Here is a 26,793-nt window from a genome sequence, read left to right on the forward strand (position 1 = left end):
TTTCGTTTGTGTTTTTTAAACGACTACATTTGCTATTAGCGATTTTTACGCGACGATGATTTGCAACGCAACCACCATAACCGTTAAGTTATGATCAACATATAAAGTAAATCAGAGAATGGATTAACAATTACGGGGGGAAATCACGTTAGAGGCTTATTTTCACGTGTTTTTCGATATTTTTTTAGTTGGAAGAATTAAATGGAATTCAGCCATATTTCAGACAACTTTTGAGTTTTTCAAAAAATGTTAAACCAAAGGTAACAAAATCACGCCGCAAGTCCGTGAACATCGTAATTAGAGTTCTCCGATTGCGGTACCTGTAGCGACTTCAATTTTTATTTAAAACCAAAAGGATTTTAATTTTATATTATTAACTTTTCAGAGAATATTAACTTCAACACTAGTAAAGGTAGTTAAATTTAAAAATTTTACAGATTAAAAATTATTGCAATTATTATTTAATTATTTCGATTTTCACCATTTTTTCCAATAATTATACAAAACTAAAAATTATTTCAATTATTATTCAATTATCACCATTTTTTTAAATAATTATACAAAAAAAATACCCCTAAGAATATGGTATCACCACAAATATTTGTTCCGATATGAAGACATTTCCTCTCTTAATTACAAACGAAATACAATCGCGCTCGTTGAGGGATTGTCGTCGAGTAATTATCAGTGGGCTATTCACGTAAGGTTGAAGGATTACGTAAGGGCATAAAGTGACTACCCTGTGACCATGTGACCCTGAACCAGATAATAGCTCATCTCAACTCAATTTCTTTAGAAAAAAAATCCTTTCGTAAAATTTTGTGAAGAAATGATTTCTGACTATCGCGATACCTACGAATGCATTATAATGAATGACAAGGATCCAGGCTTATGATAGGGAACAAATGAGCAAACGAGTAAATTCCATGTCAAAGGCGAACCAAAACAATTGCTTATCAAGGATATGCTGAAAAGTTTTTTCGACTATGGTCGTACTGTATTTTATGAGTTTCGCCGGTAAATGTCAACAAAAAATACTATTTTAGTGTTATGAGACGTTCGCGTGGCGCTCCGTGAGTGTTACGCCAGAAACTCCACTCATTTCACAATAGCTTATTCACCTTATCTAGCTCTGTGCAACTTCAGGCTATTTCTAGAACTCAAAAAACTGCTCCGGGGAGACACTCCTGAATCTATTCAATCAATTCAGTACACTTTGAAGACTACAGCGGGAACGATTTTTTAGGATACTTTAAATCCACTTGAACATAATAATATTTACCGTAAAACTCTATTTTATGTTCAGTTCCTCCTTTCATCCATGGCTATCCCACCTTCCAATGAATAAATCGGTGGTTTTACACTGTATTTGCTTTTTTCAGATCCCACTAGCGCCAATTTAATTATTCGTAATAGTAGCGTTCGAGAGAAGAGAAACGCAGTTGGAAACCGTGCTACGTAAGGTGATCGAGGTAGCGTAGATCGGATTGGTTGTGAAACCTGAAGAAAACATTATCTGCATAGACCAGAGCGGGTATAAGACGCTGAATGTTGGATATGCCATGTGACGGCGTCTATGGCAAGAGAAAAGAGGAGTGGCAAGATGAACAACGACAAGAACATTGAGTTGGAACACATGCCATATGTGCCAGAATGCGGCAAAGAACTTGAATTCAGTGCAGGGGTTACTCAGGCACTAGGTATTGCTCCAATGCATGCCAGATGAATTTGTGTAGCAAGAAGTCTTCTCGAGATCCAGGAACGCCATGTAGAAAAGGCGATGCTTTCAACAGTGGTTCTCCATTGGTAAATACGTAACAGGTATTGCATGAGGAGTTTCACACTTCCCGACAAAACTTGTATTGTGGTTTACTGTATTTGAACGATGTTGTTTCTGATAGTTGTAATGAATGAGTTCAAAAACCTTCATGGTATGGGACAGCAAACGGAAAGGATGGTAATTTGAACTTTTTGCTAGACTATAGTTTACTTGCCAAAATAGAACGGTCGTCTTTTCTTCCCAATCAGATGTTGATCAACCCACCTCATTAACCTGATTTAAGAACTCACTCAGGCAGAATGTTACGTCCCACCTGTTTTCTCTCCACAGCATAACTGTGATGCCGTCAGGTATTGCTGCTGTCGCAGAGTTCATTCGTTTGATTCTTCCTCAACATCTGTGGAATTGCTCTAAATTTCGCTAGTATTTGTGGAAGTAGTTGATAAGTCAGTTCTTGCGTTGAAACCTGCTCGAGGTAATGCCACAATCAATAATAATCAATTCTTCACAATAACACTACAGAAATTATTCTATGTGCTCTGATGTCCACTTTCGCGAGTCAGTACCGATTTCTCTCTGTGCCGAGTGGTCATTTCAAAGATCTTTGTTATGGTCCGCTCGGATAACAGTGATCACCTTTTATGCTTCCCGCTCCGCATTCTTATAAAGTGGCTATGCGAACTAACATGCGAATCCTCGAGGCTGTGAAGCGTCATCACCCTATGACGTAATACATCGTGCTTCATACTACAGTCGGTATTTGGTAGCATGAGTCATAGACCCGGAATGTATGCTAAATAATTTAGGATTGCAATACGTCACGCTTGGCCAATCTTGATCTCGCGATCCTTTCCCTTATTTAAATGGCAAATATAAAGTTATGCCAACAACAGAAATTATATCTTTACAGTTCCTCCTTTGTTATTGTCATTTGTTTAAAGTATAACTAAAGAACCATTTCATTTTCAGTGGGATCTAAGTTCGGATTCATCACCAAGCTTAATGTTGGGCAAGTGGTAATCTACAGTAACGGAACAGCACAAAAACGAACTCAAATATTTTTGACAAACACTGGGGAATGCCATCGTTGAATCACTTCAACGTAGAATTAAGTACCATAGGGTTAAATATCATAAGGTTCAATAACATATAAACAAGTCGGGAAACCGGAAACTGGAAGTGGAACTGAAAGGTTTTTGTATTTATTTCATAAAAACGTTACCTAGCACATAATGTATACGTATATTATTAAAGTCTTGAATTTGCACAGAAGCGAAAACTTCGACTTACCATAACTTTGTTAGTAATAATGCGATTACTACAAATCAAGTAATACTATACACTATTATTAACTTTCCTTCAACAGATTTTTTTCAGATTTTTCGGTTGAGTAGTTTTTGAGAATGAGTCCACGAAAAAAATGATCACTCTTCATCTTGATCACCAACCATTCCAAAAACTGTTAAAACAAAGACCGACTTCGGAAAGTACTAACCGTGGCCTTTCATTTGATACCCCACATGACTATATTTGGTGAAAGAGATGTACACGCCCCAACGTAGAGTGATGTAACTCAAAGTAGACGTGAACGTTTACAGTTCCCACCTTTCCACCAATTTGGTGTCAATTGCTACTACCGTTACCGAGGAAAATGCGTATGACAGATAGATAGACAGACAGACAGTAAACCAATTTGAACAAAGTTTTCTTTTACACAAAACTTTAAAAAGGAAGGTAGGCCACCAGAATATTCAGATTACCGTCCGTTCCGGTTGCTATCCCATACCATGAAGATTTTTGGACACATTCTTGACAACTGTATCCGTCACATCATTCAAATCACCATGAAACAAGCTGGATTTGTCAGGAACTGCGGAAATTATGACGCAATACACGCTGCGCGTATCTTCGATACGTGCTAACGAAAATCAACTTGCCAAGGTTAATATAAACATCAAAGTTAGTGGTGAGCAACCAAAAGGCCGGCCCAAACAGCGGCGACTTAATAGGGTGGATAGTGATTTAAAAGCCTCGCCTCTGACTACAGACCAGAGTCTTTAATAGAATAAAATGGCGCAACTGATTAAAAAGGCTAAAGAAAAAGGAGAAGGAGGGAAGGTCGCCAAACAGTATTGTATTTTAAGGTCTAGATCTTATATGGATGTGTCATCGTGATTCTGAAGTTCAAAGAACAAAACCAGTTTTGCTTTTTGAGGCACACATTTTAAACTCTCACTTCCCTATATTTCGCCTAATATCAAAACAGAGATCAGTTTCGGAAAGTATTAATATTTCGTTTGATACTCCATGTAACCATATACTATAAAGAAAATGTTGCACTCCTTTTTTGCATGTATGAATAGCCACCCCAGAAACTCAACGGAAAGTGGCGACCTCTATTTCAAAGGCGTATAATTTGAGCTGACGATGACACATTAACTGGTTTTAATACTAAAGTCCCGATTTTACACTTATAGAAGATATTACCTTGTTTCAAAGTAACCTGAGTATCAGATCAAACTCTTCTTTGAAACAAAAGTGCCTTGTGACACTTTCTTTGGCCGTCAATGATAGGATCGCTTCTCGTCAACAGTGCGTTTCTTTCTGTGTATGGTTTAACTTGCATAGGATAATTTCCATGATTACATCGCTGATTGGGCAAAATAATCGCCATTATCAACGATGCAGCAGCCGATATCCGGCGTAGGCCTAGCGTAGTAAAGGACAGGCATCCCGGCTTTACATCAAAGTCCACAAATTCAAATGTTCGACGCCGGCACGCCGTCTGACGAAAAATTAACCGCATCTTTTTTTTTACCATAGATATTACACTATAGGCTTTCCAAGCTGGATTATTCTCATTCATCCGGGATTATAAGTATTCCTGGAAACGAACGTAGCTCCTTTTCCTCGGCCTATTACATCACCTTAATAACCCCCTAGTTCTACATAGTATTAAACATGCTCACGACATTAAGGAATCAAGAGGAGCGGTTGAAGGATCTTTATTGGATAAACTTACTAGGTATCTAACAGTCCAGTTTGATAGCGCGGGATATGAATCCTAGCGTTGGACGGGTTGTTTAAACCTCAGCGAGGAGAGTTTTGTGATCATAGTAGGGGTACTTACTGGCCATTGCAGGCTAAATTAACACTTGGGGAATTTGTAATATCCGCGGAGACTATACCTTAGTTAAAACCTTAGTTAAAACACCTTGAAGTAGGGAGCATGTTAAAATCCCTGACGGGCTTAATTGGCACGCTATTGTAATAGATATACTAAGGAGCAAAATAGCTCTTTAGGATGCAGTGCGACATTCTTTTGTGTCATTATTATTATGACCTACCCAAAAGAATGTACCTAGCGATGTGGTGAGTAGCAATTTCCGAACAAATTCTTGCTTACATCGTCAAAGTCTTGCAATATAAAGATCAAGACTTCGAGCCAGAAGGAAGACGGCTCAAAGATTTTGGCATCTCTGAATTTATTTATCGGATTGGATAGTTACTAATAGTCCATACTCAATAGCCGAAAGCCGTAACTAAGGCGCTATTCTTACGTGGAGTTGATAAATTTATTTTAGCAGAACTCATTGTGCTCTTATTTAAACAGGCAGAAATGGATACTTTTAGATTTTTTAGATTTTTTATCTCAGCTAACAAAAAGGTTCATTATAGAAGCAACTGACGCATCGATACGTTCTCTGTCACTGATGTGGCAAGATGTTTTCCCGCTGGTAAAGTTTTCCTGTAGGCCTTTTTAAAATATTTCCACTTTATCAAACACTTTCAAATCACTACATTTGCTGCCACCATATCCCCGACTTTTCTTGATTACCTCTAATTATTACGAATTATTGCAAAATTCGTAAAAAATATTTTCTACTGCTGTCACAAGTAAAACAAGCCAAAAAGTAAAGCTACATATCTATTCCGGAAATGAACATTCATAACCAAAATAGTGTATTCAACGTCAATGGAAAAAAATTTCGTAGTTGTGACGATAGCTCTCCAGTGAAGTTAGTCCTTGGGCAAAACCAATCCCACCCGGGGTGTATGGCATTATAAGAGTCACAGCAGTCACTGTCTCCGTTTGTGTAGCGAAGCAAGACGAAACCTACGAAACATGACAAAACACATAAAATGAAACATAAAAAGGCATTGTTACTGGCACATGCCACATCAGTAAGGTTCGGTTGACTAAGCATAGGGAATTTGTCGAAAAAATGCTCAAAGGAATTTGCTACATTCTCTTTGCGTCTGACATCCTGTTGCTACCTAACTTTATGAATTCGCAGAATTAACCCTCGCAACTTGGCATAAGGTTATATGCCTGGTTTTGATGGTAGCTCTGTTCAACGGGTCAGGTTGTCAGAGTTGCGAGTTCACAGTTGATAGGAGAGGAAGTTTCTATCCATTATTTATTTGTGGAATATGTAGTGCCAACCATCACCGTACGTTAACATAATACATAGGATATGAAGCTTGATTGGAAACCAACAAGAGGCTCATGAGTCTTTATATGGTAAATGTTCCTATTTGTCTATTACAAATGTAGCATCCATTACTCTTTGAATGTTCGGTCAATTCAAGGAATTGAGATATTTGTCCTTCCAAATTAGTTCCTGAGGTATACTCGCAGTCAGTTGCTGGTTAAATTGTAACTTTCCTTGCTCTAGGCTATTTGTGCTGTGTCGTCCTTACGCAGTAGCCGAATTTTGCCAATGACTTTGTTGTCATCTTTATGGGGCCTGGTGAAATTCTTTTTCCAAAATAACACTTTTGTATCCAGTTTGTTGTTTGTATATCTGTTTTTGCATCTGTCGAGGACTCGAATTGCTATCAGTTGAAGGGGAGTAACAATTTGAGTTTATAAACTGTCGGCGTATAGTGAGATTTAAACGTTTATATGGTTTCACATATTTTATGAGTCATATTCAATATACGAAGCTGCGGTTGTGTTCGAAGTTTGTTTTCTTTATGAGTGTCGATCTACGATTTATCTGAAAATTTGGATTTCGAATGGAAACTCCGTTAATTTTAGTCCCTTTCATTGCTCTTTATCTTACTTGCTTATCGCGTATCCATGTAAATTTTGTTTCAAACTTCCATGAAACGTACGAGAATTTATTGAAAAATAAGTCGGCAACCTGGAGCGCCGCGCTTCCGGCGAGAGGTTTTCCGATGGTTCCACTTGCAGCGTGATCAATGTGGTACTGATATTTTACGTCTTTGATTACAGTATAATAATTTCAGTGGAAAGAGGCAACATCGACCTATTACTACTAGGGATTAGTAAAGTAGTATCTAAGCAATATATGATTCAGACAAAATCTCAGAGAAATTTGTTCTTAACACTTTCTTAGCTAGAGGACGAGAAGAACTTCAGTTGGCCGTGACATTTTTAATAAATGTCGACTATCCCTGTGATATCTACTTTTGCTCTCACCGAGAAGAGTTGGGAACCGATCCTTTTCTTCACTCTTAAGTTCTTCGAAGTTATTTTGCAAATAAAGCCAGTTTTTATCAATATAATGGTCATTTTTGTACGCAATTATGAAAGCATTACAGGGAGTAGCTTGTATTCCAACTGTATCTACCATCACTGAAATTTATACGCTGAGTGAAAGGGTTTCACTAGTCTGAAGCTAGGAGTGTCGAGGATATATGAAAATGACTCGGTGTGTCTGGCTTTGTTCATCAAGGAAGCGTCCTCTCGCCACCCCAGTTTGTTTGTGCTATGGCTCTGATAGGAAAAGTTTCGCCTACTTAGCAGCATTTAGGGCCTGCCATTTACTCTGTTTCCATTTAGTGGGTACCTTCTTGCGAATATGATCCTCAGCTAGTCTGTCCAAACATTTCAGCGAGATCGATGTAAAGCTGATCTACGTGAAGTTCTTTGAGTTTGAATCGTTTTCTTTCCCAGGCTTCGGTATGAAGACCATCTTAACTTTCTGTTGGGAGGCAGGCATGTAACGTCTGTTCGGTTTCAGCAGTGAAACTGAATTCAAGGTACCGGTGGTCGAACAGTGAGTGTAGCACCCGACAGGTAAAAACTATCAGCTCAATTATTTCACTTTTTCTTAGCCCCTCGAAATGAAGTGGTGAAATCGAATATCTTCTCTCTTCTAGGATTGAATTTCCTAGCCCTCAAATAAATATTATGAGCTCTCGAATCACAACTTATTAGAGTTCAAGGCTACTTGATCCAGCATATATTATCAGATCTCTTAGTTCTGTGGCGCGGAGGAAATTTCCAAATTTATTTCGAATGTCGCGAATACCAGCGGACAGATGACGTCACCGGCGCTCTACTCAGTTCAGAACTCGCTACAAGAGGAAGAACAGAGTAGGTAACGAAAAACGTCAGATAAAAAAAATAATAAAGAGAAAGAAAGAAAAACAGTTGGTTGGCTGTCGCGGTGAAAGAAAAGATTTTCGTGCAGAAAGAAAACAGTACATACGGAAATCAGTATTATTTCTAATATTTCGAAGTTATAATAAGAGTAATTTATAATAAGAGTAATTTCTTGAAATTGTGTATTGAACTTTGCAACATACGAAAAATATGTCAAAAACCTATTTCGAATAATAGAAGAATAAAAGGTTAAATACAAGCTCCTAAATTTGACTGAGAACTCTTATAGTTCTTGCAGCGGGTACAGAGTTACTAGTTCTTGGGAACAGAATTATATAACACAGGCTTTTCCTCTTATGAACTTTTCATCGTAAAAGACCACAGCCCTTTAACTTATTTAATACCACCGATTTTGTTTAAGTCGTTATCCATGGTTGCCAGCTTAGTTAGGTAGGAAGAGGCTTTGGCTGCAGCTTAATGTGACCAGCCTTTATACTTTTCAATATATTATTTTTATACATGATAGAAAACAGTTAGAAACCAGACCCATGGTCGGTGTGTAACCAGCCTTCGCAATCTCCAGTTGTCCGATTTCTCTGAGAATCGTTGCAACTCGGTTGAAGCAGTGCCCATGTTCTCATCTGCAAATGGACTCATCTCTTCACATAAAGTACTCTTCTGTTTTCCATTCACCGCCCTCTCTAGTTCGCAGTGCTCCATTTCTACAGATGGGATCCCAGAAACTAGTATCAAGCCATTTCCATTCGTAGCATCTATTAACAGGTAGAATTTATCCAGAACTTCTGTCAATGGATACATATTCACGAATTTGCTCAATTTTGTATGAGCCGATGATCATCAATTCCCTTCACCTCTAAACAATTCGGAAATCGAATGCTCGCGCTTGACGTATGAATGGTTTTGTTGTTTTTTATGTAAAAATACTTTTTGCTTGGACAGTTTCTGAGAACGAGGTCTTCAGAGAGGTTCGATATTGTCTTCTGTTTGTAGTTAAGTCTAAAATTGATAAACCAGTAGCTTGCTCCAAACTACAATAAAATAACTTTGTACTGATGAAGGGAGTAAGTTGCTCCCGAAATATATATACACTATAAAATAAAATTGTTGTTTGGAGTAAGCTGCAGGTCCAGCAATTTGAGGGCTTCAAGCAATTGTCCCTTTCGGACTTCTGCATTCCTCCCCTTTGCAACCAATGCCAAAAGTAACATCTGCTTCGAAAACTACGAGACCACACACATAACTATATGGGGTAAAAAAATTACACTCCTCTTTTAGGTGTATGGAGATCTCCCGTTAAGTTCAATGTACAGAAATGTAATTCAAGGTATGCATGGATGTTCACAGTTAATACCTTCCCACTTAATTTCATGGAATTTTAATATTTCACTCTTATGTCAGTTATGACCACGTCCAATGTGGGTTCGCGTTAGTCCAGGAACGTATACGTCACCAACTTCCCGTTCTTCCTAGGGAGGATGGAGGGGGTTCTGACAGGCAGGACTTAGTGTATAGTCCTCCCTTATTAGTACTAAATATCCCTATACAGAGCCTTCTTCTTCCATTTACGGTTCGATTTGGACAGTTGTACCGGGGATGGGCAGACGTTCAGTTTCCCCCAAAGTAAGAGTTATCGCAAGGTTTGCATTGAAGTGGACGAAGTTTCGCGCCTTGCCAGCGACTTGGGTCCTGATAATCGCGAGTCGATTCGAAGTTTGTGACCTACCATTTGGAGAGTTTAAATTGATATCTTCACGTTTTTGATATTCTCGGTGACAACGTGGTGTCCTAGATTAAATTTGCTACGGACATTGCCATGTTCAACATCCAATGATCAGCGGCATATGCATTGCTTTATGAAAATGATATTTTTAGCGCTTCCCAGCAAGACCGATTCGCAACAAATTATCAAAAAGTGAAAAACTAAGCTCATACAGCAAGATCTTTCATAAAATCTGGATAACAACAAGTTCCCATGTTGAATCGGAATAAAACACAGTTTTCAATGACAGATACTAATGAAATTGGCATGGTATCTACCAAGAACTGAGCAACGTAACGATCTCAAAGTTGGATAAGAGGGGTAACATACTATGATTACAATAGAAGTGAGGACATCCGCAAACGATATGGCGTTGTAAGTTGGTTGATACGGGCATGTAATTTGCCCTGACGAAAATTATTTAGATAAGATTGGTCTGAAAATGTAAATCGATGGGGAGCGGCCAAAATGTCGACCGAAGTAGCGGTGACAAGATACGTTAGATGGTGATTTAAGAGCTTTTGAGAGCTTTTTAGATTAATTAGTTAGAAACAAATATCTTGAAAGTTCGTATTAGATAATTCGGTGGGAATTCATCTGGATCAAGACTATGATCAAGAAAAGTGACAAGTTTGTTCTAACCGCACGGAACAAAGATGACAGAAACAGAAAAGATTCCGATATGCAACTCTCGCAATATGTCGACTGACAATCACTTGTAAATACTGCATTAGGATTATAGCATTCTGACCTCTGTGCATTATTCAGCACTTCGGGGTTTTAATCGAAAATGTCGTTTGGGCCCTGACGTTCCAGGAATCGCACCAGTAGCTAGTAGATTGTGAAAAGCTGACGCTTTCCTCACCAAGATCTAACTGCTCTTCGTGCATATATGTAGATAATATCAAAGTAATGTCACAATTTTGGCCTCAAGTGCGATCATCAATTGATGATTGCTTGCTTTCAATTGTGCGCTTCGTTCGGATCCACTTGCAAGGGTGGAGAGCCTTAACCACATAGGTCACCATTATCAGTTTTGGTGATCTGGCTGTCGTTTCCCATCTGAAACTACTGATCTACTGGCGGACATTTTAAACCGCTTGGCGAAGTATATTGATAAGCATTGACAAAAGTATTCTTTTCGCCGTCCATAGCCAAGTTTTAAGCCATATCCCGAAAACTCCTATAGGATCGACGAACTTAAATCCAAGATTACGCCTGCGAGCTTGAATACTGCTTGAAATCTTACTAACCAAGGAGGTGGAAGGGTGCTTTCAGCAAAGTTCTACTAGTGTAAAATGCTGACACGGGCGGAGTTAAGTTTGCAAGTCTGACAAAGTGCAGCTATCTTACAAGCAATTCCAAATTGAGGTGTCTTCAACAGCTCGTATCTACGAATTTTTCACAACAATTGGTTCCAAATCAGCCTTCCTGAAAAGCGCTAAGAACATCATTTGCATAAAGCAATATGTATATGCCGCTGGACGTATACTGTCCCTCATATTATCAGCTCAGCCTCGACTTGAGATAATACCAGCCGAAGAAAAATACGTCTGTCGGAAATTTGGATAGAAGGCGAGTGTAGGGGTCATATTTTGTAGGAATGACGGAGGTTCTTCACACAGAACAGGGGGGGGAAATTTAAGCTTGTCGGAAATTGATAGCTAACTGCATCCCATCATTAGCAACCATCAGCGAAGGGGCATAAGCGTGTGTATCACAGTCATGAAAGTGGCCAACAGGATGTTGAGTAATAAAATAGAAAGTAACAAACACCTAGAAACAAGTCGACTCGGGTCGGGTTTTGTGTATTTGTTATATAAAGACATTTGCGTTTGACCCATTAGTACGTAGCACATATTATGCGGGAGAATCCATTTTCGGATGATATTGAAGCGATAATGTGGCCGCTTATACATTTCTTAGTAATAGGGCAATGTCCACCAAACTTGGTAGGATCATATTCTATATTATAGTTTATATTACTGCATTTTTGCAAATTTTGCAAATTTCGTGATACTAGTATGAAATTAACGGGGGTTGTAAAGCCAATTACTAAAAATTATAGTAATATACTATTATTAACTTTATTTAAGAAAGAATGTAACTCACTGTATGCGTGAGCGTTCACAGCTCCCATCTTTCCACCAAATTCGGTGTCGATCGCTGCGATAGTCTCTGAGAAACATGCGTGTGGCAGACAGTAAACCGATTTTAATAAGTTTTACACAAAACCTTAAAAAAGGAGTTATTAACAACGTAATGAGACATAATTCTTGCTTGTTATTTATTGAAGGTCACAATGTTCCTCTCGGAAAGATTCCTTATTATTATCCTGAGCGGTCACGCTTTAAGAAAATCCAATGTCAATGTTAATTTTCTCAGACTTTTTTTTGGAAGTACAATCTACTATTCTTTTTAAAATTGGTAAGTGAACTGCAATTTTTTATTATCAATGACATCACACTCCCAAATATCCGTTTCTGATCATCTCTCCAATGTTTTCGCTATCCGTCGAAATTATTTGTTTAGAGGTCAAGTGGTGATTACCACTCTGCAATTTGTTTTAATAAACTAAAAAGTAACAAATAAATATTAGCGAATGGTTTTGTCGTGGAAACCTGTCTAACTCACAAACAATATTTGCAAAAAATTCTGTGTAAAATTTCAATATTACAATAGATACCTGTGATTATGTATTTGCGGTTACATTGTTTTGGAATTGAAGCGATATTCGTGCATCCTATTTAAATTGCAATCTATGATCTACACAAAGCCGACATCAGTAAAAATGTTGTTTTGCGTGAATAAATACGCGTATCTCCAAAAATCTGCTTAACCAAACAGCGACAATATTAGGGGAAGTGTGTGCATATAATCCGTTGGAAATTCATCAAAAACCTATCACAAAACCTGTGATAGTCCTTTCATTTGAAATCTGTTGTGATCCCCATGTCTCTAATAGCTGCCATCACTGCAACCATGTACATCGATATTCTCCGTATGAACTATTCACTTTTTTCGCATTCAATAATGCATCACGGCACCATTATTGGACGAAATGAACGAATGAATTCAATGTTTCAAAAAGGAGGATATTAAAAAAAAGTCGCTCACATTGGAAATAGCTGCCGTTTCTATATAAATCCTTGGGTATTTATCATTTATGGAAAGATAGAAAGGGAGTGGAGTCGAAGGAAAGGAAGGTATCGAGATAAAATGAAAAATTTCAAGCACAGTGTGACAAAAAGGATATCCTGTAATTTATCAAAACGATTTCAGGATTGGTTGAAATGGGACTATATAGTTGTGTATATTAGTTGTGAGAAGAAAGGGATTTAAAGTGTGTGCTGCGATAGAGCTTGGATTGTCGTTTTACAGGAGGAAATCTTGCGTTCCAAATTTGAAAGTGTTTTTAAATTCAGTAAGTGTTTATGGGTCTATGTTTGGGATATATGTAGATTTGACGAAGAAAGGAAATACAAATTCGTTTAGTTTTTCGTCGTTGATGAGTTCTTAGTATTAAGGAGAGTTTGCATCCATTTTTTCGGTTCAATCAAAGCGTGATCTAGTTGAAAGCGTCTGTGTCCATTGAGTCCTTTCGCCTCTCGCGTACTGGTCTTTTTAAAGTCTACTTTTCATACGCGGCTGAGGACTAAGAACAGGTTGCAACGAAAACGAAACAACATTTTGCGCATTTTCTCATTGAGCGTGAGCTACCTGTGCAGGGATAATGGAAGGAACCCTCAAATTCTATCCCAGGTATGATATTAAAAGCATACTTGGGGATTTTAACAACTAAGTAGGGACGGAGCCCGTATTCAGTCGTTATATTGCCTCCCATAACTAAAATAAGGATACCAATGATAACGGACTGCTGATTATTCAATTATCAGTATCACAGGAGTTGGTTGGTTATGTGGAAAGCGATCCAAGCGATGGGCCTTTCCAAACAAGACAACTTTCACCCAAATTGATGTACGCTGATTGGACGTCACCACTTTTCAGCCTTGATGAATGTCAGAACATGTAGGAGGATACTTGAATCACTATCTCGTTGGCATGGTACTCCGGGCTCGAATAATAAAACCACCTAGAATGGCCTCTGTCAATCAGGTGAGAGTTAACATTGAAGCCAACCACAGCATAGCCTTCGGTAACACCTATAAGGGGTAAATGGATGCCGCAATGACCACAGTCAACAGAGATCCTAGAGATGAAGCATCAACAAATGATCGATCGGGTCGATAGGGCCACAAACATACTTGGCTCCAGTCGAAAAAAAGTCGGAACCGCTGTTTCGACTATGAATGAAAGCTAGCAACGGAACAAAAGAATGTCGCATACGGGAAAAGGAAGCCTAGGAGAACCAACAAGTCTGTCAACTAGAAAAGTACAGGGAGCAACCGCACCAGACACGGAAGTTTTACCAGCAAGTCAGCATGACGAAGTCGATGTTCATCCTGCCGAGACAAAGTGGGAAATCTGATTTCCGACTGAATGGGCATATTGAAGCGATGGGTTGAGTGTTTTAATGAACTGCTCAACAACCAAAATATTGACAAGCAGAAAGTCGCGCCAACTGAAGACGGCGGATAAATGCTGTCACCACCAAGCATGGAAGAAACAGTGCGTTCAACTTAACGGCTTGAAAACTGTAGGTCGCCAGTAGCCGGTGGAATTACAGCCGAACTGGTTAATTATGGGCCTCACCAAATACACCAAGCGGTTTCTCAACTTATACCCAAGGTGTAGGACCGCGAATCACTCTCGAGACCATTCGACATCAATAAGGGTCCTCTTTAAGTCCACCCAACTATTGGCCCATGCTGACGATATCGACATCATGGGAAGAACGACCCAAGATTTACAAACCGCCTTCATCCCGATCGAGGAGGCGGCGCGAAATCTTCGGCTGCATATCAATCAAGGCAAGCCGGAATATGTGGTGGCAACGTCAGCCAAAAACAAAACATCAAATCGCACGAGTCAAACGGCAATAAGCGGATAGGTGGCTACATACAACTTTGAGACAACACAGCCTATTTCAGCTTACAAAAACAGTTTCGCTCGAAACGTCTCGCCATTGAGTCAAAGCTCTTTCTGTACAAAACAATGATCTTGCCAGTCCTCAGGTATTCCTCAGAGATTTGGGTTCTCAGCAAGAAAAATTGCGAACTCTTGACCGCGTTCGAAAAAGTATCCGAAAGAATCTGAGGATGGGCGCTCTGTTTGTGGATAAAATCCGATTCAATAGGTCATGGTGGGCGCGTCACTTAATCCGTATGGAAGGGGGTGATCGCACCCGAAAATATATTATTATATATAAGCGCAATATCTACGGTAGGAAAAGAACAAGTCGGGAAACCCCAAGCTAGACGCTTCAGGTATGAAAGGTTTTGTGTATTTCTTTTATAAAGAAATTTGAGTGTGCATTTGTCCCATTAGCATGTAGCACGTAAAATATGCATATATTATGTGAAAATAGCCACTTTCAAGTGATATTGACATTCATAGTCTTGAATTTGTAGAGGAGCGACAGCTTTGGCCTAGTATAACTTTGTTAGTAATAGTGCGATTCTCACCAAATCAGGATCATGCTCTATACTGTAGCCTACATTGCTGCAAAATTTTGTGATTCTATGGTGAACTTAAGGGGGGTTTTCCTGTCAATTACTAAAAATTATAGTAATATACTATTATTAGCTTTATTTGAACAGGCATCAGATTTTTCAGACTTTGCGGTTGGGTAGTTCCTGAGAATGGGTTCATTAAAGAAATGACCACTTTCAACCCCCGTACTCCCCACCTTTTCAACAAATGTTAAAACTAATACCGGCTTCGAAAAGTACTACCGAGACCTTTAATTTGATACCCCACATGACTATATTTGATGAAAAAAATTTACACCCCCCTTTTGCATGTATGGGGACCCCCCCTTAAATTCGTCGTAAAAGGATATAACTCACTATATGCGTGAGCGTTCACAGTTCCCACCTTTGTACCAAATTTGGGGTCAATCGCTATAATCGTCTCCGAGAAAAATGCGTGTGACGGACGGACAGACAGACAGACAGACAGTAAACCGATTTTAATAAGGTTTTGTATTTAAACAAAACCTTAAAAAAGAAAACAAAGCAGACCTGGCTGAGACGGAGCGAAGGCGTAGGTCAGGACACTAGAGAGCCTTTAGAAAAATCGAATTGGTGGACCTCAGCGGAAAAGCAGGGTTCCTGGAGTTCCTTATTACGGCAGGCCTGGACTGGATACCGGTTGTTTCGTCACTGATGATAATGATGATCAAGAGCAGGCTGCTCTTTATCAATTTCAAGGAGACTTTTGATTGTGTGAACAAAAGGTATATGTAGAATGCTCTAAATATGGGGGACTTTTGGGGGAAGTAATGGCTATTATCGAAGCAACGTCTGAAGGCACAAAGTGTTAGTTGCTCTGTCATGAAAGTAGAGAGAGAGAAAGAGAGAGAAAGAGAGAAATTTTAGGTCCAGAGCGAAGCCAAGCCAAGTTTATTTTATGTTTTTATTTTATTTTAAACCAATGGTACTGTAAATGGAGGGACCTCAGACGACGTATTGCAATATGAGAGCACAATGCAGGCATAACATCGTCTTTAAATGGGGAAAAGGTTGCAGACAAAGTACCAAGCTGCAAGCCTAGCATTCCAAGCACAGAAGAATAAAAGTAACAACAATGTTCTGCAAAAGGCACATCGAAACCACTAAAGGTGCGAACATTATAACACGATCGCGACGTATAGCGCAGCGAATGTGCAACGGTCCTTCACGGCATTAAATAACTTGAACATGTGATGTGAACATAATAAAGAATAAAACGAAGCTTGGTATCAGCTGTTAGCTAGAGATGTTATAGGAGTCGGAAGGGATACGTCGATTAAACTAATGGCACCTGTCTGTTCTATCACCGAGCCTTAGACCTTAGAATTGGAAAAAGAGACTAGCAGGGCACTTTTTCTACCTCCATTAACTGTCGAATACAGAGGGCATCAATCAGTTTATCTAACACAGGACATAACTCTATCGAACGCATTAAAAGCGCTGGGTTCGTCGTAGGTGTTTTGTATAAAATTTGGGAATGTAGATCTCTTAATGCCAGAATGAGCATAACCCTGATGCGCGCCAATGTTTTCTCTGTAATGGACCTGAAAAGTGACCAAAAAGTTACTCCTAATGTCTCCCATGTGTACTGGGGCAAGACACAATCACAAACGAAGAGCTGCATCGGCGTGTAGGCCAGTTCCCGGGAAAAGAACAAGGCAAGCAATCATTACGTGATGATCTTGCTCGAGTGTGAAGTCAGTACTTCTCTTGTTCCATACCCCATACTTCTGTGCTTCCATACTGACGAGTTCCATTGCTTAAATTCCCGCTGGACCGGCGAGCATTCTGAGGAGCGTAGATACGAAGATCATAGCTGAAAAATCAGTCTGTCTGCGAGGCATTGTAGCCGTTTTCAACGCATAATGGGAATTCAAAGATTGTTAGTCCACAAGTGCTCATTCCTTGCATTCGTCGGAGGAAATGCCTAGGTATCGGTCACTCGGTCTATAGTGACTATTCTCTTCTCCCCTCTTAAGTGGGCTAGGATCGTTTATATCAAATTACATGCTGGTGCGGGAAACGTCTATAGAGAGAGGAAGGCGGAAAGGTTCCGCAGCCAAGAAAAAACTGCCCACCGATTGTTAAGTGTATAGAAAGTTCAATAACAACTATTTCACTGTGGTTACTCTGGATGTGCACAACCCAAACAGCTTGGGCAATTGGAGCCTAATAGAGGAATACTTGGCAGCGATTGATGTACTCATTGATTTGATTAAACTCATCGATACCTCTCTGATAGAAGGAAGCCTCTGGTATGGCATGAAAGACATTTTCTACACGAGTATCCCGAAGAGTTGAACATTGAATAAAATATTGCAGAAAATTATGCATTATAATGTCCTTAGCACTCTGATTGCTGAGAAAACCACAATAATGGATTACGTTAAAGCATAAAAGCAATAGCGTTTACCAAATATTTCGCAGTCAGGCCAATGTTGAGCTGTACTGTTTCAAAGCAATCACTGCCATAAAGAAGTAGTTGAATAATGTTAAATTGTCACTCGCGAAGGATGAAACAGGAGCGATGTTCATCACATCATCGTAAGGACATTAGAATATGCGCATATAGTATCAATGAACCATATTGTTATTTCAAAACAAACTATAAAATACCAGGTAATGTTAATAGATAGCGCACTGAACCGCAAACATGAAACATCTTGTGATAAAGACTTCAGTAGCAATGAAACCTTAGTAAGGATGATACCAAGTATGAAAGGCTCACCATGAACTTGCAATAATAGTGAACAACAAATAGTAAGCAAACAAATTTTTCGACAAACTAGAGCGGTACAACGTAAAGAGACAAAACTATAACAAGAAAACCAAAAGACAAATGTCCTGAAAAGCATAACGTGGTATGCGAATGTACTAAACATCACCTATTGTACAAGAGTTGGGAGTTTTCTGATACTGAGAGTATAGACATATCCCTCAGAAAAGCTGCTCACGGGGTCCACGAACACTAAACTCCGTGGCTTTTGCTCATGCCATGCAACGCATCCCAGTCTTCGGTAAAGAGGATATCAGACACTGAGAGGAGGAACAGAAAATTGAAGCTGAAAAAATGCAGCTGGTGACTATTGGTGTGCAACTATTTAACAAAGTTGTGAATGTGTGTCCTCAATATACTGTCTGCCCCGATCTAGTGTTAAACAAGTCCGAATACCGGAATAAAGGTTTTGTGTTCATCTTGTGTGAGAAATTCTTTATTTACGTTTGCAGTCAATTACTAAACATTGTAGATATCGATATGGAAGGTATTTCGGAGCGTAGGTACCATATAGTGGCAGCCTCTTCATGTTTTTCATATTTTCCGGGAGGGTAGTTTTTGAGAATGGCGCCGTGAAAGAAATGATCACCCCGCAACCTCCCCATATCCAAAAAATGTCTTCGTGAAAACCGGGTTCGGAAAGTACTTGCCGAGACCTTTCATTTGATATCGCACATGACTATATTTGGATAAAAAAAATATACACCTCCCTTTCGCATGTGTTGGGACCCCCCTGAAATTCGACGTAGAATGATGTAACGCACTGTATGCGTGGACATTTACACCAGTAACAACATTGAAGAAAGATGAGTTGAAGGCAGATCGCTGGACCACAAAAAAAGCACCCGCCGCAAGTGTTAAAGAGCAGCGACAGTTGGAGGTGCGCTAGGACCAGGAAAAGGACCCATTCAGAAGAAGTTCGTCAACTGTGAGAACTCCACCAATGCGAAAGATCATAAAATATAATTATTTCTTCTTGTTATCGGTGACACTATTCAGGTTGCCTTATCCGGAGGACCTGGAAGTATCCAATGGGGCACTACATTTTCATTCAAACACCGTCACAATGATAATGACATCTATTTGCTCTTTCACCGGGTCATGGACCTTTATCAAATAGCTCGGGCGGACTTAGGAAGAGCAGTTCTGCATTTTTCCTATCGGCGTAAAATATTGAAAGTATTGATAAGATTGTATACTTCGGAAGCATCGTTCCTGCCGACGCTTTGTCCAAAATCTAGAAATGCGGTTGTCTTCTTGTGATTGTTCTATCTGTGTTGCTATAACCCTTTCTCCGCACTTTTCTACGTTGTGCCATCATAGTACAATGGCTTAATACAATTTCGAAATAATAACTTCCTCAGGAAGCAGGCCAGTTGTCTGAAGAAATGTTTATACAAACGCGAAAGTTGTAGTGGATAGGTTGCATATTAAGGAAGGGTGGAAACACTACTGCTGTACAACACATCCGCTGAAATCCGCAAAACCTATTTCAAGTTTCTAAAATAAAATTTTTTAAATGCTCTTCGAGATTTTCAGGATAAAGTATTAAATGACATAAATCGTACTTCATTACTATTTATTACAGCACGTACTGTATTCGTGTGGAAAACCACTTTTCTAGCAGGAATGATGGGAAGCTCGAATGGCACAATGTAATTGGCTCAATTTTTCACTGACACCATTTTATTAATATTATATTGCAATATTCTGAGCAAAATATAGGTTTATGTTTAAGGTAACCGTCGCCACTTGCATTTTTTGTGGGATGTATATATGATCGCATAGAAGATTGGGAGAAATTTAGGGGATTCCATCGGACCTATTAGTAAAATAAATAAGTCGGAATACCGGAAGGTGGCGAAATGCATACATATGTACATAGGAAGTACGCATATTGAATACCGCTGGTTTAATGTACAAACATATATATATATGCATTAGGCACTACCCCAAAGCTTCATTTGCATATCCATACCACATAAATATAGACATATATCTCTCTGGAGTAATTGATATATAAATAATTAAAAAACTAAAATGAAATGTTTCCCTGCGACCTCCCAAAGTTGTGCAGATATCAGAACGGGATGTATTGTGAGGCCTAGATTTCGATTAGATACACCACTGTGATTTTTCCAGCTTTTTCGATTGGATAGGTTCTGAGAACGAGGAGCCGTCATTCTCCTACGCTTCATTCGATATCAAGTATGGGACCAGACTCGAAAACTACTTGAGCCCTTTCATTTAATACCCACATGGTCACATTCTCAAAAAAAAAAATTGCATCCTCCATTCACATGTTTGTTAAACTTAATACAAAATGGCGTCACTTACTGGTTGTAAAGGAAACAAGAGACCACATGCTCTCATCAATTTTCGTGACAATCGGTCTAGCCTTTTCCGAATAAATCGGGTGTGACGGACAGATAGACTTGGAATCGATTCTAATAAGGTTTTGTTTCACATAAAACCTTAAAAACGAAAAATTTGAAAAATTTTGAGTTCATGCTTAAGATGTATGTATACAAAATTGCCTCTGAAATCCCAAAAAAAGGCTCATTTTCAGACATTTCTTATTCCACGTCTTACTTTTACTAACTGTTATAAGATAAATTTATTCAAAACACTGCAATTGGGTGGTTGAAATATCCAGAGAAAAAAATAAAAACCTTTTCCAGTTCAATTTAGCTCGAAAAGTTCAATAGTTTAAACACTTCCACGTGGACAGTTCTAAATAGGGAAAATCCTTCGAAGCCGTCCCTTGAAGTTAACCACAAATGGTTAAAGGAGTAATAGCATCACCTCATTCAGTTCACGACTGTAAGTCTTCCACGTTCACCTTATTTATGGTAGAGTTAAGCTATCCAAGTCCCAACTATGAATATTAAATTCCCATTTCTTATAATCATAAATTTCCAAAGAACGTTCAGCAAAAACAGCGCCAAAATGAAACAACTGGAAGTTCTGATAACTTAGCAAAACCGCATTATCGTATCTAAGGGGGCTAACATGAATCTTGGAAGGGAGTGAGAAAAAAAGACCGAAACAAGGAAAATAGGGTGAAGTAGGGAACCCTATCAGCAGAGACAATGGCATCAACAACACAAACAACATGGGAATACAACATTGTCAGCCGTGCGATTATGTAAAGGATTTAAATCGAAATCCCACAACTGTTTAAGTCCAGCCCCAATCCTAATTTTCCAGATGACCATAAATACGACGAAGAAGAGAAGACGGGGATGTTGGTTTTGGTGGCGGTCAGGTCATACATTTCCAAGTTACCACCGAATTTCCTATAAACCAACATTCTATGGTTAGACCGATAGGAGAGTGGAGAAAATATCAGACGAGTTTCGTTGAACCCTTTATTTGATACACTACATACATATATGGGACCGTGGTGCGGACAAAATACACGGCCAGGAGACTACCACTTAATTATTGATGCAAATTACATACGGTCCGCTTTTGTTGCTGGTGGTTTCCTCGTTGCCCAGTTCGTCCTTATCGATCGTGAACCTAACCATTGTCCATTCATTGCTGTGATAGCACTTTCAGCCTCCTGTAAAGAGAGGAAAAAACAGAAAAAGATAAATCGATTAAAGGTCACGTTTGCAAATGAATTTTTAAACACTATGCGCCGGTACTCATGTAAATATAGTCAATATGATGGGGGTGGGAATGGTCGCTCGAATGGGCTTTTTTCTTAGCTTGCACAACTTGTAATTCTCGCTGTAATCAAAGCGGTATTTTCTCTGCATGGGATGCTTTGCAATATCCTGGCTTGTTAGCAGCGAAAGCATGTTATGCACAGTAAACTTTGTATGTGTTGAACTTTGAGTTTTTCATCGCATGAAAGACTTCTGCCTGTAATTCATTGTGCTTCCTAGAGAGTGGTTAATGGAGTAAAAGCTTGAGGTTCCAACCATTTTTCATTGAGAATGTTCTTAACGTTACATTAGACTCATTCAGTAATTTAGAAAGCAATAAGGAAAAGAAGGAGAGACTTTCGAGGGCGCATTGTGGGAAGGATATCTCAGACATAAATTGATGTATGCAGAAATGGCGATGTCGAAATTTCAGTGCCAGCTATCATTCTCTAAAAGATAATTTGCCACAGAGATTTATGGAACGTTCATTCAAATCAGTAAATGCCTATATGCGTACATATGATTCTGTCTGTCTGTTGCAGTGAGTTTGGTGTTACGAATCACGAGTTTCTTCATTAATCCTGAATTTCTTGATGCAAATTGGGGCTAGACTACACACTTTACGTGGGAGAAGTGTTTTCGGGTAACTCGCTGGAATCTACAGCAATGCGCTATTTCCAGGTTACTGTTCTTGCATACGAACACATTTTCACTTTAATTTCCTCAACTTGTGGGAAGCTAGAATCAATGCTTTTTACAAATAAATCGACAAAACTCACTGAAGACTCGTTATTCGTATTTGCTTCCAATACCTCGCAGCAGTAAGAGGGGCTAGATCTTAAAACAAAGATTATGATGAATAAATTTATTTTCTTTGCCTTATATGCCTACACGGCAAACAACTTGTTACGAAACCGCAACAGGAGCCTCGGGATGGATGGATGTTACAACGAACCCAACAATGAAAACAGAATAACGATTTGCGTATTATCTCATGTGAAATGCGCTCCCTATACAGACATGGAGTTGTCAAGCAGCTAGCCCAATATGAAGCTGATGTAACACTGCGCACTCTGCGTTTGCGAAGCAAGTTTAGAAATATAAGCCTCATTAACGTTCACGCCCCTACAGAGGAGACTACAGAGTCGGAGAAGGATACCTAGGCAGTAGAACGAACTCTCGAAACTTGTCCCAGATATGATTTAGGCGATACGTAGGCTTCCATAGCTTACATCAAAATACAAATAACAACGGACTGCGGACTTATTTAATTAGCAATATCACACGAAATGATTGTTGGAAGTACCTGGTTTGCGCGGAAAGCGGTCCACAAACAAATGCGGGCCTTTCCAGACGAGACCACTTTCAACTGCTACGTGCTAATCAAACACCGCCACCTCTTATCCTTGATGAATGTCAGAACATATAAAGGGGCCAATATAGGCCCGGATCGCTATCTCGTTGACATGGTATTCCGAGCTCAAATAACAACACCGCCCAATTTCCCTCCTGACAATCAGGTGAGAGTTAACACTGAAACCATCCACACACAACCTATAAGGCGAAAATGGGTGCCGCAATAACCGCAGTTAACAGAGATCCTGGCGGTGAATCATCATCGAATGATGTTCACAATCACCAGAAGAACGTTATCATAAATACGGCTGCAAACGTACTTGACCTCAGCCGCAAAAAAAGTCGAAACGGCTGGTTCAACGATGAATGTAAGTGTAGCGTCCACGCCACAAAAGTATACAACAAATAAAATGTATCAAAACTACATTAAACATAAAATACGAACACTGTACACACAATTACATTTGTACATTTACATTACATTTTTCTCCAAACACATGCATCAGCATCCATGAATAACGGACACGTACAATACACATGAAATTGAACTGTATAAAGGGACTTAGAAATGTTAAAATGAGTTCAGTTTTCCTACTACACCGAGATCGAGCACATCAATTCGTCGAGCGCGCCAAGTTCCGAATTTGATATCCCGCTATTATTCTCACACCGTGTAAAATCCCAATCCTGTTTTCATTTTTATAATAAAGTTAAACTCGTGTGCTTATAGTCCTAATATAAGTTCCATTGAGTAGTTCTTATAGCATAAAAGTGTAGAGTTTTACTTATTTACCGTACCACACCTCCCAAAGTGGCGAACCCGACGTGATACAAAAACAACGGTGAAGTGTGGTGCGAAAAATTTTACGGTATATATAAACAGATGTTCTCCGTGTAAAATGCCGGAAAGAGATCAGCAATCGCTCCAGAGTGCGCGTTACTCAACGCGTATTGTTTTGCCGCAATTCATACCGAGAGAGCCGCAAGTTTGGTTCGCGGTAAGTGAGCAAGTGTTTCAAACGCACAAAATCATCTGCGAATCGGAACGCTACACTATTGCAGTAGCTGCTCTCGATCCTAAGTACGCGCTCGAGGTAAAGGACATTATCCTTAAGCCGCCGGCCGAAAAGCCTTACACCGCTTTTAAGGAGGCACTGATCGCACGACTTGGGTCTTCGCAGGAGCAACAGCTGCGACAACTCCTGGAGCGCGAAGAGATAGGTGATCGTAAACCTAGTCAAATTTTACGGCACCTACAACACCTCGCCGGCAGCGCCGTCGGCGATGATTTTGTGCGTACTCTCTGGATGAGCAGACTGCCGGCGTCGATGCAAGGCATTCTCACGACGCAAAAGAACGAGTCACTCGTCAAACAAGCCGAACTTGCCGATGCTATCGGCGACGCCACATCAAGTGCACAAGTAAACAGTGTGCGCGCGGAACCAGCAGGTTGGGAGATTGCCATTGCCAAACTCACAGCTGAAATGGCCGCACTCAACACTAAAATTAACCGGGCGTACATGCCGAGCGACGGAACGCATCGGTCGAGCCGGTCAAGACTCCGCTCCAGCTCCCGTCCTCGTTCATGTTCACGGTCAATCATATCAGGTCAGTGCTGGTATCACAACACCTTCGGAGAAAAGGCCAAAAAGTGTCAAAAACCCTGCGACTTCGCGGGAAACGCAAACGGACCTCGCTAATGGCGGCGAGCGATCCGTCCACATTATCCTGCCGCCTTTTCATCTCCGACGACTACGCAAGGTGCGCATACTTGGTCGACTCTGGTGCCGATCTGTGTGTGCTACCACGCAAGGAAGTTCATCGTTCCCTGCGGCGCTCTGGATACGAACTCTCAGCGGCGAACGGCACGACCATCCATACTTATGGTATAGAAACGCGTACGCTCAACCTTCGGCTGCGGCGCGATTTTACTTGGAGTTTCGTCATCGCTGATGTAGACCGTCCGATCCTCGGAGCCGACTTCTTGCCGCACTACGGGCTCCTTGTAGACCTACAAGGCAAACAGCTAATCGACAAAGAGACCATGTTGACCTCGCGCGGTCGAATTATACAGTGTTCCACGCCGAGCGTCAAAGTCATCTCCGGCGAGTCTCTGTACCATCAGCTCTTGTCCCAGTATCCGGATATCACTCGCCCTGACGGACGACCTCCGAAGATACGTCACCACACGCGGCACCATATATTAACCACGCCGGGACCACCAGTGGCAAGTAAACCTCGGCGCTTAGCGCCTGAACGCTTAGTTTTGGCCAAAAAGCACTTCGAGGCAATGGTTAAGGTCGGAACAGCGCGCCCTTCATCAAGCAGCTGGGCGGCCCCACTACATATAATAATAATAATAATCGTTGGCGCAACAATCCATGTTGGATCAGGGCCTTGAAGTGTGTTAGAGCACTTCATTCAAGACCGTAACGGTACACCACAGTAGACTGTAGGAGGCAATGTGGTCAGCATTGCGCTCGCCCGAGATTATTACCCTGATTTGACTCAGGTACTCATTCACAGCTGAGTCGACTGGTATCCGACGTCAAATCACGATACAAATTCCACTGCCACCAGTGAGATTTGAACCGCGACCTTCCGTACGACAGCCTTGCGCTCTAACCACTCAGCTATCCGGACACAATGGTCCCCGGTACATATGGTCCCAAAAAGCAGCGGCGACTGGCGACCATGCGGCGACTACAGAGGGTTGAATGCACGAACCATACCGGACTGCTATCCGGTAAAACATATACACGACTTTTCACAACAGCTTGAGGGGACCAGGATCTATTCAAAAATTGACCTGGTCAAAGCATACAACCAGCTGCCCGTCGCCGAAGAAGACATAGCCAAAACAGCCATAACCACACCTTTCGGTCTGTTTGAATTCCCGTTCATGAGTTTTGGCTTACGAAATGCAGCTCAAACATTCCAACGTTTTATGGACGAGGTACTGCGCGGTCTGGATTTTGCCTACGATTATATAGACGATGTTCTCGTTGCATCTACATCTGCGGACGAACACCGGGAACACCTTAAACAGGTGTTCGAGCGCTTCAGGCAATATGGTGTCATCGTGAATCCAGTTAAGTGCGAATTTGGCAGAGACAAAGTGAACTTTCTCGGCTACGAAGTGTCAAGTGCAGGCATTACACCGCTTTCGGAGAAAGTCACCGCCATCCGAGACTTTCCGGAGCCCAAAACGGCAAAAGAGTTGCGTCGATTCATCGGCATGCTCAATTTCTACCGTAAGTGCCTGCCTAAAACAGCTGAGACACAAGCACCGCTCAACGAACTGCTTCAAGGCAACATCAAGGGAAAGGCACCAATCAACTGGACTCTTGACACTCGTCGCGCATTTGAAAACGCCAAGAACGACCTTGCAAATGCTGCGATTCTGGCACACCCACGTACTGGCGCCAAACTCGAGCTGCATTGCGACGCATCT

At 40.4% G+C, this 26,793-nt stretch overlaps 1 protein-coding gene across 1 annotated transcript in view; it reads right to left on the reverse strand.

Moving 5' to 3' along the window:
• Positions 1-26,793, reverse strand: part of LOC119651824 (nucleolysin TIAR) — a 392,109-nt gene that overhangs the window by 34,590 nt on the left and 330,726 nt on the right. The window contains exon 4 of the mRNA XM_038055615.1: positions 21,793-21,895. Coding sequence (XP_037911543.1) covers positions 21,793-21,895 — 103 coding nt within the window. The remainder of the gene's footprint in view (positions 1-21,792; positions 21,896-26,793) is intronic.

This window comes from Hermetia illucens, chromosome 3, assembly GCF_905115235.1.
Source record: "Hermetia illucens chromosome 3, iHerIll2.2.curated.20191125, whole genome shotgun sequence".
NCBI lineage: Eukaryota > Metazoa > Arthropoda > Insecta > Diptera > Stratiomyidae > Hermetia > Hermetia illucens.